General features: G+C 47.1%; 1 protein-coding gene across 1 annotated transcript in view; it reads right to left on the reverse strand.

The window, feature by feature from the left end:
- LOC124009837 (microtubule cross-linking factor 1-like) overlaps window positions 1-19,751 on the reverse strand; it is a 271,598-nt gene that overhangs the window by 91,253 nt on the left and 160,594 nt on the right. The window contains 1 exon segment of the mRNA XM_046322025.1: window positions 1,118-1,351. Coding sequence (XP_046177981.1) covers window positions 1,118-1,351 — 234 coding nt within the window.

Consider the following 19,751-nt stretch of genomic DNA (forward strand, 5'->3'; position numbering starts at 1 on the left):
GTTCAGCCTCTACCTCTAGCCAGTCATCTCACCTCTAGTCAGTCATCTCACCTCTAGCCAGTCATCTCACCTCTAGCCAGTCATCTCACCTCTGAGTGTGCTGTCTCCTCCCCTGCCTCTGTCCTCTTCCCCAGCCTCCAGACTAAACTACCTGGGGTTCAGCCTCTACCTCTAGCCAGTCATCTCACCTCTGCGTGTGCGGCCTCCTCACCTGCCTCTGTCCTCTTCCCCAGCCTCCAGACTAAACTACCTGGGGTTCAGCCTCTACCTCTAGCCAGTCATCTCACCTCTGCGTGTGCTGTCTCCTCCCCTGCCTCTGTCCTCTTCCCCAGCCTCCAGACTAAACTACCTGGGGTTCAGCCTCTACCTCTAGTCAGTCATCTCACCTCTAGCCAGTCATCTCACCTCTAGCCAGTCATCTCACCTCTGCGTGTGCGGCCTCCTCCCCTGCCTCTGTCCTCTTCCCCAGCCTCCAGACTAAACTACCTGGGGTTCAGCCTCTACCTCTAGCCAGTCATCTCACCTCTGCGTGTGCGGCCTCCACCCCTGCCTCTGTCCTCTTCCCCAGCCTCCAGACTAAACTACCTGGGGTTCAGCCTCTACCTCTAGCCAGTCATCTCACCTCTGAGTGTGCTGTCTCCTCCCCTGCCTCTGTCCTCTTCCCCAGCCTCCAGACTAAACTACCTGGAGTTCAGCCTCTACCTCTAGCCAGTCATCTCACCTCTGCGTGTGCGGCCTCTTCCCCTGCCTCTGTCCTCTTCCCCAGCCTCCAGACTAAACTACCTGGGGTTCAGCCTCTACCTCTAGCCAGTCATCTCGCCTCTGCGTGTGCGGCCTCCTCCCCTGCCTCTGTCCTCTTCCCCAGCCTCCAGACTAAACTACCTGGGATTCAGCCTCTACCTCTAGCCAGTCATCTCACCTCTGCGTGTGCGGCCTCCTCCCCTGCCTCTGTCCTCTTCCCCAGGCTCCAGACTAAACTACCTGGGGTTCAGCCTCTACCTCTAGCCAGTCATCTCACCTCTGAGTGTGCGGCCTCCTCCCCTGCCTCTGTCCTCTTCCCCAGCCTCCAGACTAAACTACCTGGGGTTCAGCCTCTACCTCTAGCCAGTCATCTCACCTCTGAGTGTGCGGCCTCCTCCCCTGCCTCTGTCCTCTTCCCCAGCCTCCAGTGCATAAGGATCCAGCGTAGCTTCATATAGAAGATGATGGTGTTGTGTCTGAACAACCGGACCTCCTGCTGCAGTAGGGTTCTTTCCTGGACCCAGGGAGCCTCGTGAGCCTGAAGGCCCGTCAGATCCAGACCCCCCCTGGGCCTCACACCCTGCACCTCCAGCCGCCTCCGTTCCTCAACCTGGTGGGGGGAGAGGTAGGGATGGGGAAGGTGGGAGGGATGGAGGGAGGAGGAGGTAGGGAGTGATAGGTGGGGAGATATAGAGGGGAACAGGGTGGAGGAGGGGTGATGGGGGGGAGATAGAGAGAGGAACAGGGAGAAGGAGGGGGATGGGGGAGATAGAGAGAGGAACAGGGAGGAGGTGGGGTGATGGGGGAGATAGAGAGGGGAACAGGGAGGAGGAGGGGGATAGGGGAGATAGAGAGGGGAACAGGGAGGAGGGGTGATAGGGGGGAGATAGAGAGAGGAACAGGGAGAAGGAGGGGGATGGGGGAGATAGAGAGAGGAACAGGGAGGAGGTGGGGTGATGGGGGAGATAGAGAGGGGAACAGGGAGGAGGAGGGGAGATGGGGGAGATAGAGAGAGGAACAGGGAGGAGGTGGGGTGATGGGGGAGATAGAGAGGGGAACAGGGAGGAGGAGGAGGAGGAGGGGGTGACAGAGAGAGGAACAGCGAGGAGGAGGGGTGATAGAGACAGGAACACAGAGGAGGAGGGGTGATAGAGACAGGAACACAGAGGAGGAGGAGGAGGAGGAGGAGGGGTGACAGAGAGAGGAACAGAGAGGAGGAGGAGTGACAGAGACAGGAACACAGAGGAGGAGGAGGAGGAGGAGGAGGGGTGATAGAGAGAGGAACACAGAGGAGGAGGGGTGATAGAGACAGGAACACAGAGGAGGAGGAGGAGGAGGGGTGATAGAGAGAGGAACACAGAGGAGGAGGAGGAGGAGGAGGGGTGATAGAGAGAGGAACACAGAGGAGGAGGGGTGATAGAGAGAGGAACACAGAGGAGGAGGGGTGATAGAGACAGGAACACAGAGGAGGAGGGGTGATAGAGAGAGGAACACAGAGGAGGAGGGGTGATAGAGACAGGAACAGAGGAGGAGGAGGGGTGATAGAGAGGGGAACAGGGAGGAGGAGGATGAGGAGGAGGAGGGGTGATAAAGACAGGAAAAGAGAGGAGGAGGAGGGGTGATAGAGAGAGGAACAGAGAGGAGGAGGAGGGGTGATAGAGAGGTGAACAGAGAGGAGGAGGATGAGGAGGAGGAGGGGTGATAAAGACAGGAACACAGAGGAGGAGGAGGGGTGATAGAGAGGTGAACAGAGAGGAGGAGGATGAGGAGGAGGAGGGGTGATAAAGACAGGAACACAGAGGAGGAGGAGGGGTGATAGAGAGAGGAACAGAGAGGAGGAGGAGGGGTGATAGAGAGAGGAACAGAGAGGAGGGGTGATAGAGAGAGGAACAGAGAGGAGGAGGATGAGGAGGAGGAGGGGTGATAAAGACAGGAAAAGAGAGGAGGAGGAGGGGTGATAGAGAGAGGAACAGAGAGGAGGAGGAGGGGTGATAGAGAGGTGAACAGAGAGGAGGAGGGGTGATAGAGAGGGGAACAGAGAGGAGGAGGGGTGATAGAGAGAGGAACAGAGAGGAGGAGGAGGGGTGATAGAGAGGGGAACAGAGAGGAGGAGGGGTGATAGAGAGGGGAACAGAGAGGAGGAGGGGTGATAGAGAGGGGAACAGAGAGGAGGAGGGGTGATAGAGAGGGGAACAGAGAGGAGGAGGGGTGATAGAGAGGGGAACAGGGAGGAGAGTACAGGTGAAATATACTGATGTATGGCATATATTTTATTGTTATTACTAAGTTGGTGGGTAGTTAGGTGGAGAGGGAACTTGGAAAAACCCTGAGTCTTTAACCAGAGAGAAAACTCCTGGATCTATAGATAGTACAACTATCGAAAGAACATGACCCTTTGTAACCAGTACTTTACCTGTTACTATGAGTCAAGTTGTACCAGTACTTTACCTGTTACTAAGAGTCAAGTTGTACCAGTACTTTACCTGTTACTATGAGTCAAGTTGTACCAGTACTTTACCTGTTACTATGAGTCAAGTTGTACCAGTACTTTACCTGTTACTATGAGTCAAGTTGTACCAGTACTTTACCTGGTAATGATTATGAGTCAAATTGTACCAGTACTTTACCTGTTACTATGAGTCAAGTTGTACCAGTACTTTACCTGTTACTATGAGTCAAGTTGTACCAGTACTTTACCTGTTACTATGAGTCAAGTTGTACCAGTACTTTACCTGTTACTATGAGTCAAGTTGTACCAGTACTTTACCTGTTACTATGAGTCAAGTTGTACCAGTACTTTACCTGTTACTAAGAGTCAAGTTGTACCAGTACTTTACCTGTTACTAAGAGTCAAGTTGTACCAGTACTTTACCTGTTACTAAGAGTCAAGTTGTACCAGTACTTTACCTGTTACTAAGAGTCAAGTTGTACCAGTACTTTACCTGTTACTAAGAGTCAAGTTGTACCAGTACTTTACCTGTTACTAAGAGTCAAGTTGTACCAGTACTTTACCTGTTACTATGAGTCAAGTTGTACCAGTACTTTACCTGTTACTAAGAGTCAAGTTGTACCAGTACTTTACCTGTTACTAAGAGTCAAGTTGTACCAGTACTTTACCTGTTACTAAGAGTCAAGTTGTACCAGTACTTTACCTGTTACTAAGAGTCAAGTTGTACCAGTACTTTACCTGTTACTAAGAGTCAAGTTGTACCAGTACTTTACCTGTTACTATGAGTCAAGTTGTACCAGTACTTTACCTGTTACTAAGAGTCAAGTTGTACCAGTACTTTACCTGTTACTATGAGTCAAGTTGTACCAGTACTTTACCTGTTAATATGAGTCAAGTTGTACCAGTACTTTACCTGTTACTGACTATGAGTCAAGTTGTACCAGTACTTTACCTGTTACTGACTATGAGTCAAGTTGTACCAGTACTTTACCTGTTACTGACTATGAGTCAAGTTGTACCAGTACTTTACCTGTTACTGACTATGAGTCAAGTTGTACCAGTACTTTACCTGTTACTGACTATGAGTCAAGTTGTACCAGTACTTTACCTGCTACTGACTATGAGTCAAGTTGTAACCAGTACTTTACTTGTTACTGACTATGAGTCAAGTTGTACCAGTACTTTACCTGTTACTGACTATGAGTCAAGTTCTACCAGTACTTTACCTGTTACTATGAGTCAAGTTCTACCAGTACTTTACCTGTTACTATGAGTCAAGTTCTACCAGTACTTTACCTGTTACTGACTATGAGTCAAGATGTACCAGTACTTTACCTGTTACTGACTATGAGTCAAGATGTACCAGTACTTTACCTGATACTATGAGTCAAGTTGTAACCAGTACTTTACCTGATACTATGAGTCAAGTTGTACCAGTACTTTACCTGGTAATGATTATGAGTCAAATTGTACCAGTACTTTACCTGTTACTATGAGTCAAGTTGTACCAGTACTTTACCTGGTAATGACTATGAGTCAAGTTGTACCAGTACTTTACCTGTTACTATGAGTCAAGTTGTACCAGTACTTTACCCTCAGAGCTGTACCCCTCAGAGCTGTACCCCTCAGAGCTGTACCCCTCAACACAGTTACCCTCAGAGCTGTACCCCTCAACACAGTTACCCTCAGAGCTGTACCCCTCAACAAAGTAACCCTCAGAGCTGTACCCCTCAACAAAGTAACCCTCAGAGCTGTACACCTCAGAGCTGTACCCCTCAACACAGTTACCCTCAGAGCTGTACCCCTCAGAGCTGTACCCCTCAGAGCTGTACCCCTCAACACAGTAACCCTCAACACAGTAACCCTCAACACAGTAACCCTCAGAGTTGTACCCCTCAACACAGTTACCCTCAGAGCTGTACCCCTCAACACAGTTACCCTCAGAGCTGTACCCCTCAACACAGTAACCCTCAGAGCTGTACCCCTTAACACAGTAACCCTCAGAGCTGTACCCCTCAGAGCTGTACCCCTCAACACAGTAACCCTCAGAGCTGTACCCCTCAACACAGTTACCCTCAGAGCTGTACCCCTCAACACAGTAACCCTCAGGGCTGTACCCCTCAACACAGTAACCCTCAGAGCTGTACACCTCAGAGCTGTACCCCTCAACACAGTTACCCTCAGAGCTGTACCCCTCAACACAGTAACCCTCAGAGCTGTACGCCTCAGAGCTGTACCCCTCAACACAGTTACCCTCAGAGCTGTACCCCTCAACACAGTTACCCTCAGAGCTGTACCCCTCAACACAGTAACCCTCAGAGCTGTACCCCTCAGAGCTGTACCCCTCAGAGCTGTACCCCTCAACACAGTAACCCTCAGAATTGTACCCCTCAACACAGTTACCCTCAGAGCTGTACCCCTCAACACAGTTACCCTCAGAGCTGTACCCCTCAACACAGTAACCCTCAGAGCTGTACCCCTCAGAGCTGTACCCCTCAACACAGTAACCCTCAGAGCTGTACCCCTCAACACAGTTACCCTCAGAGCTGTACCCCTCAACACAGTAACCCTCAGGGCTGTACCCCTCAACACAGTAACCCTCAGAGCTGTACCCCTCCACACAGTTACCCTCAGAGCTGTACCCCTCAACACAGTTACCCTCAGAGCTGTACCCCTCAACACAGTTACCCTCAGAGCTGTACCCCTCAACACAGTTACCCTCAGAGCTGTACCCCTCAACACAGTTACCCTCAGAGCTGTACCCCTCAACACAGTTACCCTCAGAGCTGTACCCCTCAACACAGTTACCCTCAGAGCTGTACCCCTCAACACAGTTACCCTCAGAGCTGTACCCCTCAACACAGTTACCCTCAGAGCTGTACCCCTCAACACAGTTACCCTCAGAGCTGTACCCCTCAACACAGTTACCCTCAGAGCTGTACCCCTCAACACAGTTACCCTCAGAGCTGTACCCCTCAGAGCTGTACCCCTCAACACAGTTACCCTCAGAGCTGTACCCCTCAGAGCTGTACCCCCCAATACAGTAACCCTCAGAGCTGTACCCCTCAGAGCTGTACCCCTCAACAGTTACCCTCAGAGCTGTACCCCTCAACACAGTAACCCTCAGAGCTGTACCCCTCAACACAGTTACCCTCAGAGCTGTACCCCTCAACACAGTTACCCTCAGAGCTGTACCCCTCAACACAGTTACCCCCTCAGAGCTGTACCCCTCAACACAGTTACCCCCTCAACACAGTTACCCTCAGAGCTGTACCCCTCAACACAGTAACCCTCAGAGCTGTACCCCTCAGAGCTGTACCCCTCAACACAGTAACCCTCAGAGCTGTACCCCTCAACACAGTTACCCTCAGAGCTGTACCCTTCAGAGCTGTACCCCTCAACACAGTTACCCTCAGAGCTGTAACCCTCAACACAGTTACCCTCAGAGCTGTACCCCTCAACACAGTTACCCTCAGAGCTGTACCCCTCAACACAGTTACCCTCAGAGCTGTACCCCTCAACACAGTTACCCTCAGAGCTGTACCCCTCAACACAGTAACCCTCAGAGCTGTACCCCTCAACACAGTTACCCTCAGAGCTGTACCCCTCAACACAGTAACCCTCAGGGCTGTACCCCTCAACACAGTAACCCTCAGAGCTGTACCCCTCAACACAGTTGCCCTCAGAGCTGTACCCCTCAACACAGTAACCCTCAGGGCTGTACCCCTCAACACAGTTACCCTCAGAGCTGTAACCCTCAGAGCTGTACCCCTCAACACAGTTACCCTCAGAGCTGTACCCCTCAACACAGTAACCCTCAGAGCTGTACCCCTCAGAGCTGTACCCCTCAGAGCTCTACCCCTCAACACAGTAACCCTCAGAGCTGTACCCCTCAACACAGTTACCCTCAGAGCTGTACCCCTCAGAGCTGTACCCCTCAACACAGTAACCCTCAGAGCTGTACCCCTCAACACAGTTACCCTCAGAGCTGTACCCCTCAACACAGTAACCCTCAGGGCTGTACCCCTCAACACAGTTACCTCAGAGCTGTACCCCTCAGAGCTGTACCCCTCAGAGCTGTACCCCTCAGAGCTGTACCCCTCAGAGCTGTACCCCTCAACACAGTTACCCTCAGAGCTGTACCCCTCAGAGCTGTACCCCTCAACACAGTTACCCTCAGAGCTGTACCCCTCAACACAGTAACCCTCAGGGCTGTACCCCTCAGAGCTGTACCCCTCAGAGCTGTACCCCTCAGAGCTGTACCCCTCAGAGCTGTACCCCTCAGAGCTGTACCCCTCAGAGCTGTACCCCTCAGAGCTGTACCCCTCAACACAGTAACCCTCAGAGCTGTACCCCTCAACACAGTAACCCTCAGAGCTGTACCCCTCAACACAGTTACCCTCAGAGCTGTACCCCTCAGAGCTGTACCCCTCAACACAGTAACCCTCAGAGCTGTACCCCTCAACACAGTAACCCTCAGAACAGGTCGAACACACCTCCATAATAGCCTGGGCACCAACGTTTGGCAATGACACAGCGTACAAGGAATGAAATGTCAGCTAAACAGACTGGTACCCAGGCTAACTACACAATGGGCAAATACTTACTTGAAATCTGTGGGCATAACTCCAGATTTACCTTTGACATCAATGCTAAACAAAAATACATGCATGAACCTCAAGTTCGACCCTATGTGTAAATGTTGTGCCCTTCGTCATGCCTGACGTCTAGGGTTGCAAAATTCTGGTAACTTTTCCCAAATTCCAAGGATTTCCAGAAATCCCGGTTAGAAGATTGCCCGGAATCAGAAGAGACTGACTGTGTTCTAATGGGACTGTGTTCTGTGTTCTAGTGGGACTGTGTTCTAATGGGACAGTGTTCTGTGTTCTAATGGGACTGTGTTCTAAAGGGACTGTGTTCTGTGTTCTAATGGGACTGTGTTCTAAAGGGACTGTGTTCTGTGTTCTAATGGGACTGTGTTCTGTGTTCTAATGGGACTGTGTTCTGTGTTCTAATGGGACAGTGTTCTGTGTTCTAATGGGACTGTGTTCTAACAGGACTGTGTTCTAATGGGACTGTGTTCTAACAGGACCGTGTTCTAATGGGACTGTGTTTTAACGGGACTGTGTTCTGTGTTCTAATGGGACTGTGTTCTGTGTTCTAACAGGACTGTGTTCTGTGTTCTAATGGGACTGTGTTCTAAAGGGACTGTGTTCTGTGTTCTAATGGGACTGTGTTCTAAAGGGACTGTGTTCTGTGTTCTAATGGGACTGTGTTCTGTGTTCTAATGGGACTGTGTTCTGTGTTCTAATGGGACAGTGTTCTGTGTTCTAATGGGACTGTGTTCTAACAGGACTGTGTTCTAATGGGACTGTGTTCTAACAGGGCTGTGTTCTGTGTTCTAATGGGACTGTGTTCTGTGTTCTAATGGGACTGTGTTCTAACGGGACCGTGTTCTGTGTTCTAATGGGACTGTGTCCTGTGTTCTAATGGGACTGTGTTCTAATGGGACTGTGTTCTGTGTTCTAATGGGACTGTGTTCTGTGTTCTAATGGGACTGTGTTCTAACAGGACTGTGTTCTAATGGGACTGTGTTCTAATGGGACTGTGTTCTGTGTTCTAATGGGACTGTGTTCTAATGGGACTGTGTTCTGTGTTCTAATGGGACTGTGTTCTAATGGGACTGTGTTCTGTGTTCTAATGGGACTGTGTTCTAATGGGACTGTCTTCTGTGTTCTAATGGGACTGTGTTCGGTGTTCTAATGGGACTGTGTTTTAATGGGACAGTGTTCTGTGTTCTAACGGGACTGTGTGCTGTGTTCTAACGGGACTGTGTTCTGTGTTCTAACGGGACTGTGTTCTGTGTTCTAATGGGACTGTGTTCTGTGTTCTAATGGGACTGTGTTCTAACGGGACTGTGTTCTGTGTTCTAATGGGACAGTGTTCTAATGGGACTATGTTCTGTGTTCTAATGGGACTGTGTTATGTGTTCTTATGGGACTGTGTTCTAATGGGACTGTGTTCTAATGGGACTGTGTTCTAATGGGACTGTGTTCTGTGTTCTAATGGGACTGTGTTCTGTGTTCTAATGGGACTGTGTTCTGTGTTCTAATGGGACTGTGTTCTAACGGGACTGTGTTCTGTGTTCTAATGGGACAGTGTTCTAATGGGACTATGTTCTGTGTTCTAATGGGACTGTGTTCTAACGGGACTGTTCTGTGTTCTAATGGGACTGTGTTCTAATGGGACTGTGTTCTGTGTTCTAATGGGACTGTGTTCTAACGGGACTGTGTTATGTGTTCTTATGGGACTGTGTTCTAATGGGACTGTGTTCTAATGGGACTGTGTTCTGTGTTCTAATGGGACTGTGTTCTAACGGGACTGTTCTGTGTTCTAATGGGACAGTGTTCTAATGGGACTGTGTTCTGTGTTCTTATGGGACTGTGTTCTAATGGGACTGTGTTCTGTGTTCTAATGGGACTGTGCTCTAATGGGACTGTGTTCTGTGTTCTAATGGGACTGTGTTCTGTGTTCTAATGGGACTGTGTTATGTGTTCTTATGGGACTGTGTTCTAATGGGACAGTGTTCTAATGGGACTATGTTCTGTGTTCTAATGGGACTGTGTTCTGTGTTCTTATGGGACTGTGTTCTAATGGGACTGTGTTCTGTGTTCTAATGGGACTGTGTTCTAATGGGACTGTGTTCTGTGTTCTTATGGGACTGTGTTCTAATGGGACTGTGTTCTGTGTTCTAATGGGACTGTGCTCTAATGGGACTGTGTTCTTATGTGACTGTGTTCTAATGGGACTGTGTTCTAATGGGACTGTGTTCTGTCCTCATTAGTAGAACTGTCCCGGACCCCCCCCCCTCTCTCCATCTCCGCCCTCTCCCTCTCTCCCTCCATTCCTTTCTCCTCTCCCTCTATCTATTTCTCCCTCCATTCCTTTCTCCTCCCCTTCTCTCTCTCTCTCTGTCAGCCCAATGTCAAATGTAAATCACACAGAGCAGTAATCCTGCTGTACCAGAGCTGCTTTTACACCCGTCCTCTCATTCATTCACTCTCTCCGCTTCACAGATTACGTTAGAGGGGAAACTGAAATCCCATATTAGAGAAACCACATCCCTGGTCAGAGTGTTTGTGTCAATGCTATAATTACGTGACACTATGCAGACTTAGAGACAATGTACTTTATGTGACGTAAGGACAATATGGCATGCAAGTAGCATGCTTGATGTGTCATAACATTTTTAGAACTTCCTGTATGTCCGCCAACAGTCGAACTGCGCCCAGATTCAGGCTTTTGACGTTAAGTAACGCCTTTTTTTAAAACATGTAAACTATCATATACCTTCATTACAAACTGGTCTGAGATCTGTTAACAGGAATACAAAACTGTTAAATTAGGAGCCTCGTTTAGCCAAGGAGAAAGAGCTACAGTACGTCGGGTGAAAGTCAGGATCCATGATTGGCTGAGAGAGGAGAGGCTACTTCCTGAAGGCCCATGCTGAGCCCTTTGCCTTTACATGTCAAATCCTTAAAGAGATGGGCAGGGATAAGGCTTATGAGAACCTAAATGGGTCTGAACACAGAAGAGCTCTCTAGAAAGTGGGACGCTCATGAAAGGGAATGTAATCTTCAACTTGTCTCCAAAGTGGGATAACCCATCTATTATACTTTCTGGCACAGCCAGAAGAGGACTGGCCACCCCTCATAGCCTGGTTCCTCTCTACCCGGCACAGCCAGAAGAGGACTGGCCCCCCCCCTCATAGCCTGGTTCCTCTCTACCTGGCACAGCCAGAAGAGGACTGGCCACCCCTCATAGCCTGGTTCCTCTCTACCCGGCACAGCCAGAAGAGGACTGGCCCCCCCCTCATAGCCTGGTTCCTCTCTACCCGGCACAGCCAGAAGAGGACTGGCCCACCCCTCATAGCCTGGTTCCTCTCTACCCGGCACAGCCAGAAGAGGACTGGCCCACCCCTCATAGCCTGGTTCCTCTCTACCCGGCACAGCCAGAAGAGGACTGCCCCCCCTCATAGCCTGGTTCCTCTCTACCCGGCACAGCCAGAAGAGGACTGGCCCACCCCTCATAGCCTGGTTCCTCTCTACCCGGCACAGCCAGAAGAGGACTGGCCCACCCCTCATAGCCTGGTTCCTCTCTACCCGGCACAGCCAGAAGAGGACTGGCCCACCCCTCATAGCCTGGTTCCTCTCTACCCGGCACAGCCAGAAGAGGACTGGCCCACCCCTCATAGCCTGGTTCCTCTCTACCCGGCACAGCCTGAAGAGGACTGGCCCACCCCTCATAGCCTGGTTCCTCTCTACCCGGCACAGCCAGAAGAGGACTGGCCCACCCCTCATAGCCTGGTTCCTCTCTACCCGGCACAGCCTGAAGAGGACTCGCCCACCCCTCATAGCCTGGTTCCTCTCTAGGTTTCTTCCTAGGTTTTGGCCTTTCTAAGGAGGTTTTTCTACCCACCGTGCTTCTACAGCTGCATTGCTTGCTGTTTGGGGTTTTAGGCTGGGTTTCTGTACAGCACTTTGTGACATAGGTTGATGTAAGAAAGGCTTTAAAGATATATTTGATTGTACGATCAACCATTTAGAAGCGCTGAGTCTGTACTTTAGTAAACTAAAATAAAAACAACACAAAAATGAAATAAACAATCTTGTAAATTTGACATAAACTCACCGCCTTGACCTCAGTCACATTTAACCCTGCCTTAGAACAGAACGATCGTAATATATAATAATAATATATGCCATTTAGCAGACGCTTTTACCCAAAGCGACTTACAGTCATGTGTGCATACATTCTACGTATGGGTGATCCCGGGGATCGAACCCACTACCCTGGCGTTACAAGCGCCATGCTCTACCAACTGAGCTACAGAAGGAGTCGATAACGTAAGATAACGATAACGTGAGAGATCATGCTCATCAGATAACAGTGACAGTGTTACCTGATGCCATGTTGGACTGAGTGGCTTTTGTTTTGTTAGATAAAAATGGACTTAGCTTAAGAGGGTTGAAGTGGGTCGGCGCTGAGACCTGGAACCTTGTTAATTCTACTTTAACCGTCACTATTAAAATGTGGCTCTTATCCCCCCCCCCCCCCCCCTCGGCCAAATTCAAACCGGCACAGGAACGCGTTGATCGAGTTCCATGAAGAACATTCCAGAATTTGGCACCTGTACTTGACTCATGTCTAAATGCCTCTGAAAAGACACGCAGTTGAGCTAAGAAATCTTTTAGAAATATCTTGACTCTACGCACATGTGCAATGGCCTAAATCTTTACTTTACACTGGTGTGTAAACCTTAGTGTAAACTTTACACTGGTGTGTTCTGTCTGTCCTCATCCAGTCCTACTACAGGGAGAAGGGAGGGAAGGTATGGAGATGAAAGAGGCACTGACCTCAGGTCTTAAAGAAGCCATGGGGGGGCCCTGTGGTATCTAGCGTGTCCCAGGAAGGCTCCCCTGTTCTGGGCGGGGCCCTGAGGCAAGACCCCCCTGGTCATGGCTCTGGCCCTGGGTCTCCACGGCTCGCTCCTGTCCTAGACGCCACTCCAGCTCATCCCTCGCACCGGACTGTGACTGGGGGGTGGGGGTCAGGGGGTGACAGGTGAGGGAAGGTGTGTGGTTGTGGGGACAGAGGGGATGGAGGGGGGAGGGATTGGTGGATAAACGAACAAACTGACGAATGACAATAAACAAACAGCGGGAGGATTTTTTTTAAGCAAAAATATTTAAAATTAAGAAGATAAAGACAAGGGTGAAAAATTATACTAAAAACTACAACAGAACAGATGGATTAGAGAACTAAGAACTACAACAGAACAGACGGATTAGAGAACTACAACAGAACAGACGGATTAGAGAACTAAGAACTACAACAGAACAGACGGATTAGAGAACTAAGAACTACAACAGAACAGACAGATTAGAGAACTACAACAGAACGGACGGATTAGAGAACTACAACAGAACAGACGGGTTAGAGAACTACAACAGAACAGACAGATTAGAGAACTACAACAGAACAGACAGATTAGAGAACTAAGAACTACAACAGAACAGACGGATTAGAGAACTAAGAACTACAACAGAACAGACGGATTAGAGAACTAAGAACTACAACAGAACAGACGGATTAGAGAACTAAGAACTACAACAGAACAGACGGATTAGAGAACTAAGAACTACAACAGAACAGACAGATTAGAGAACTACAACAGAACGGACGGATTAGAGAACTAAGAACTACAACAGAACAGACAGATTAGAGAACTACAACAGAACAGACGGATTAGAGAACTAAGAACTACAACAGAACAGACGGATTAGAGAACTAAGAACTACAACAGAACAGACGGATTAGAGAACTACAACAGAACAGACGGATTAGAGAACTAAGAACTACAACAGAACAGACGGATTAGAGAACTAAGAACTACAACAGAACAGACGGATTAGAGAACTAAGAACTACAACAGAACAGACGGATTAGAGAACTACAACAGAACAGACGGATTAGAGAACTACAACAGAACAGACAGATTAGAGAACTACAACAGAACAGACGGATTAGAGAACTAAGAACTACAACAGAACAGACGGATTAGAGAACTACAACAGAACAGACGGATTAGAGAACTAAGAACTACAACAGAACAGACGGATTAGAGAACTAAGAACTACAACAGAACAGACGGATTAGAGAACTAAGAACTACAACAGAACAGACGGATTAGAGAACTAAGAACTACAACAGAACAGACGGATTAGAGAACTACAACAGAACAGACGGATTAGAGAACTACAACAGAACAGACAGATTAGAGAACTAAGAACTACAACAGAACAGATGGATTAGAGAACTAAGAACTACAACAGAACAGACGGATTATAGAACTAAAAACTACAACAGAACAGATGGATTAGAGAACTAAGAACTACAACAGAACAGACGGATTAGAGAACTAAGAACTACAACAGAACAGATGGATTAGAGAACTAAGAACTACAACAGAACAGACGGATTAGAGAACTAAAAACTACAACAGAACAGATGGATTAGAGAACACGAATGGAACAGAGTTAGAGAACGAAGAAAAGTGCAAAGAGAAAGACCAATTTAAAGACCACGGCGTACGAGAGAGATGAGAAGAGGACTAGAACGAGGATGAACAACATGATGGGTTGAAACATCTGAAGGATGGAGGGGACACAAAGAGGAGGAGAAAAAAAGAGGGATCGGGGGGAAAAAGAATGTAAAACACTGGTTATGAAGCGCATGCAATGAGGGAAACATGAGTCCAAACCGACTGCTGCTAGACAGAATAGATACCACCGCTGGTGAGCTTCAGCTAACTCACCACATGCTAAACGCATGGCAGCAGCCCATGCAGTTAGAAGCAGTAAGAAAAGATAACGAAGCTTAGATCTTAACTCTACACATGTGAAATGCTTTAATTCTTAAAATAAGTTTAAGTCCCCTATTGTTATGTTAAGACATATCAAGGTCATTTGCTTATGAATCGACTTCTGTTAGGACAAATCACGTCTTTTTCTTGCTTCTATTCAGTTGGCGTCAGGTGACTCTGGGATATCGGGTGACATCTCCACAACCATTGGAGGCTCGGGAGTCCCGCCTTAACGCATATTTAACGCTGATTGGACTGTCTGTTAATTTGTGGGGGAACAGCACAGCACAGGCACGTTCACAGGAGAGAGTAAACAATGAACGACAGCAGTGAAGGATGTTCCTGACCACTAGCTACACTGCATTCGGAAAGTATTCAGACCCCTTGACTTTTTCCACATTTTGGTACCTTACAGCCTTATTCTAAAATGGAAAATGAATTATATAAAACATATTCCTCATCAATCTACACACAATAGCCCATGATGACATCACAATACCCTATGATGACATCACAATACCCCATTGTGATGTCATTATGGGGTATTGTGATGTCATTATGGGATATTGTGATGTCATTATGGGGTATTGTATGTAGATTGATGTGGGGGGAAAAAACTATTTAATACATTTTAGAATAAGGTTGTAAGGTAACAAGATGTGGAAAAAGTCAAGGGGTCTGAATACTTTCCCGAATGCACTGATCACAGTAAATAAGACAACTGAAATCTTCTAGCATGTCAAATGTAATGTTGATTATGAGCAACAAAGAAATCCAAGCCCTATTCCCCCAGTTATCATCAATGGGTTATTCATAGCATACAGTGCCTTGCGAAAGTATTCTGAACTGAAAACTGCTGTTCACAAATGCTCTCCATCCAACCTCACTGAGCTCGAGCTGTTTTGCAAGGAGGAATGGGAAAAAATGTCAGTCTCTCGATGTGCAAAACTGATAGAGATATACCCCAAGCGACTTACAGCTGTAATCGCAGCAAAAGGTGGCACTACAAAGTATTAACTTAAGGGGGTTGAATAATTTTGCACGCCCAATTTTTCAGTTTTTGATTTGTTAAAAAAGTTTGAAATATCCAATAAATGTCGTTCCACTTCATGATTGTGTCCCACTTGTTGCTTGCCTACGGAGCTGTGAGGGGAACGGCACCTCAGTACCTCCAGGCTCTGATCAGGCCCCACACCCAAACAAGGGCACTGCGTTCATCCACCTCTGGCCTGCTCGCCTCCCAACCACTGAGGAAGTACAGCTCCTGCTCAGCCCAGTCAAAACTGTTCGCTGCTCTGGCCCCCCCAATGGTGGAACAAACTCCCTCACGACGCCAGGACAGCGGAGTCAATCACCACCTTCCGGATACACCTGAAACCCCACCTCTTTAGGGAATACCTAGGATAGGATGGGTGTTCCCTCTCACCCCCCCCCCCCCCCCTTTAAGATTTAGATGCACTATTGTAAAGTGACTGTTCCACTGGATGTCATAAGGTGAATGCACCAATTTGTAAGTCGCTCTGGATAAGAGCGTCTGCTAAATGACTTAAATGTAAATGTAAATGTAATTCTGCACAAAAAAATACAGTTTTATATCCTTCTGTAGCTCAGTTGGTAGAGCATGGCGCTTGTAACGCCAGGGTAGTGGGTTCGATCCCCGGGACCACCCATACGTAGAATGTATGCACACATGACTGTAAGTCGCTTTGGATAAAAGCGTCTGCTAAATGGCATATATTATTATATTATTATTATGTTTGAAGCCTGAAATGTGGCAAAAGGTCGCAAAGTTCAAGGGGGCCGAATACTTTCGCAAGGCACTGTATGAGATTTCAACATGACATCTACCATGTATTACCTTGTCATACTACTTACTATAGCAATGCATATTAGTGAAAAAAGTGCATTCAAATCATGGATAACTTTTATCTCCCTCACCAACTTCAAACATCTGCTATCTGAGCAGCTAACCGATCGCTGCAGCTGTACATAGTCTATTGGTAAATAGCCCACCCAATTTTACCTACCTCATCCCCATACTGTTTTTATTTATTTACTTTTCTACTCTTTTGCACAACAGTATCTCTACCTGTACATGACCATCTGATCATTTATCACTCCAGTGTTAATCTGCAAAATTGTAATTATTCACTCCTATGGCCTACTTATTGCCTTACCTCCTCATGCCTTCTGCACACAATGTATATATATATATATATATATATATATATATATATATTCCTACTATGTTATTGACTTGTTAATTGTTTACTCCATGTGTAACTCTGTGTTGTCTGTTCCCACTGCTATGCTTTATCTTGGCCAGGTCGCAGTTGCAAATGAGAACTTGTTCTCAACTAGACTACCTGGTTAAATAAAGGTGAAATAAATAAAATATATTTTTAAAAAATATATAAAAATATATATAAAAAAATATCTTAAAATATATTTAAAAAATACCAATAACAACAACAACAAAAAAGCATCAAATCTGAGCGTTCTAACAGCATAAAGGCATTAGTAGCTATTGTTCATGGTCCTCTCATGAAGATAGGTTTTATACACTTAACATTAACATTCAACAGGTTTTTAAACTTTCATTCAAGATTTATCATTCAACTTGATTTTAAAACTTTATTCCTTTCCTTCAGAAATGTGGACAGACCACCGCTTTCGTGCTTGACAGAGTGTTGGATTGATATATATATATAGTCAGAGTAGAGGGGGGGGGGAGCAGACCATGTTAACCATGAGTGTTGGATTGATATATATATATATATATACAGCTGTTTATTGAAGTCGTTTGTTGTAGATGTTAGTTGAGTTAGAGTATATAACAGACCCAGACAAGGGGTCCTATAGTCAGAGTAGAGGGGGGACCATATTAACCATGAGTCCTATAGTCAGAGTAGAGGGGGGGACCATATTAACCATGAGTCCTATAGTCAGAGTAGAGGGGGGGGACCATATTAACCATGAGTCCTATAGTCAGAGTAAGAGGGGGGAGTAGACCATGTTAACCATGAGCCCTATAGTCAGAGTAGAGGGGGGGGGGACCATATTAACCATGAGTCCTATAGTCAGAGTAGAGGGGGGGGGGAGTCATACCACATGAGTCATACTGCAGTAAACAGACCACATGAGTCATACTGTAGTAAACAGACCACATGAGTCATACTGCAGCCAACAGACCACATGAGTCATACTGTAGTCAACAGACCACATGAGTCATACTGCAGTAAACAGACCACATGAGTCATACTGTAGTCAACAGACCACATGAGTCATACTGCAGTAAACAGACCACATGAGTCATACTGTCATAAACAGACCACATGAGTCATACATTTACATCATACTGTAGTAAACAGACCACATGAGTCATACTGTAGTCAACAGACCACATGAGTCATACTGCAGGCAACAGACCACATGAGTCATACTGCAGGCAACAGACCACATGAGTCATACTGTAGTCAACAGACCACATGAGTCATACTGCAGTAAACAGACCACATGAGTCATACTGTCGTAAACAGACCACATGAGTCATACTGTAGTCAACAGACCACATGAGTCATACTGCAGGCAACAGACCACATGAGTCATACTGTAGTCAACAGACCACATGAGTCATACTGTAGTCAACAGACCACATGAGTCATACTGTCGTAAACAGACCACATGAGTCATACTGTAGTAAACAGACCACATGAGTCATACTGTAGTCATACTGTAGTAAACAGACCACATGAGTCATACTGCAGTAAACAGACCACATGAGTCATACTGTCGTAAACAGACTGTAGTAAACAATAGTAAACTGTTATTGTGTTGCGTCTGAACATTGAGGTCCATAGACGTTGTTTGTTTGTTTTTGCCTCATGTGTTGAATTTGAGACCAGTGTTAAACAGACTCTAAATAAAACTTGACTTAAGTTCTGAGTGGTCCAGTCCCTTACTAAACTGTCCAGACCTGGGGTTAAGTTCTGAGTGGTCCAGTCCCTTACTAAACTGTCCAGACCTGGGGTTAAGTTCTGAGTGGTCCAGTTCCTTACTAAACTGTCCAGACCTGGGGTTAAGTTCTGAGTGGTCCAGTCCCTTACTAAACTTTCCAGACCTGGGGTTAAGTTCTGAGTGGTCCAGTCCCTTACTAAACTGTCCAGACCTGGGGTTAAGTTCTGAGTGGTCCAGTCCCTTACTAAACTGTCCAGACCTGGGGTTAAGTTCTGAGTGGACCAGTCCTTTAATAAAGCTGTCCAGACCTGGGTTGTGTCCCAAATGTTACCCTATGGGCCCTGGTCAAAAGTAGTGCACTACATAGGGACTAGGGTGCCATTGCTAGCTGAATTGAATGGTTCTTTGTGTTTGCTACGCTACGCTGTGCTAGCATCACATTAAGAGGCAGGGAGGGAGGGAATGGTTCTTTGTATATGCTACGCTACGCTGTGCTAGCATCACATTAAGAGGCAGGGAGGGAGGGAATGGTTCTTTGTATATGCTACGCTACGCTGTGTTAGCATCACATTAAGAGACAGGGAGGGAATGGTTCTTTGTATATGCTACGCTACGCTGTGTTAGCATCACATTAAGAGGCAGGGAGGGAATGGTTCTTTGTATATGCTATGCTACGCTGTGTTAGCATCACATTAAGAGGCAGGGAGGGAGGGAATGGTTCTTTGTATATGCTACGCTACGCTGTGTTAGCATCACATTAAGAGGCAGGGAGGGAGGGAATGGTTCTTTGTATATGCTACGCTACGCTGTGTTAGCATCACATTAAGAGGCAGGGAGGGAGGGAATGGTTCTTTGTATATGCTACGCTACGCTGTGTTAGCATCACATTAAGAGGCAGGGAGGGAATGGTTCTTTGTATATGCTACGCTACGCTGTGTTAGCATCACATTAAGAGGCAGGGAGGGAGGGAATGGTTCTTTGTATATGCTACGCTACGCTGTGTTAGCATCACATTAAGAGGCAGGGAGGGAGGGAATGGTTCTTTGTATATGCTACGCTACGCTGTGTTAGCATCACATTAAGAGGCAGGGAGGGAATGGTTCTTTGTATATGCTACGCTACGCTGTGTTAGCATCACATTAAGAGGCAGGGAGGGAATGGTTCTTTGTATATGCTACG

This window comes from Oncorhynchus gorbuscha, linkage group LG22 (genome assembly GCF_021184085.1).
Source record: "Oncorhynchus gorbuscha isolate QuinsamMale2020 ecotype Even-year linkage group LG22, OgorEven_v1.0, whole genome shotgun sequence".
Lineage (NCBI taxonomy): Eukaryota > Metazoa > Chordata > Actinopteri > Salmoniformes > Salmonidae > Oncorhynchus > Oncorhynchus gorbuscha.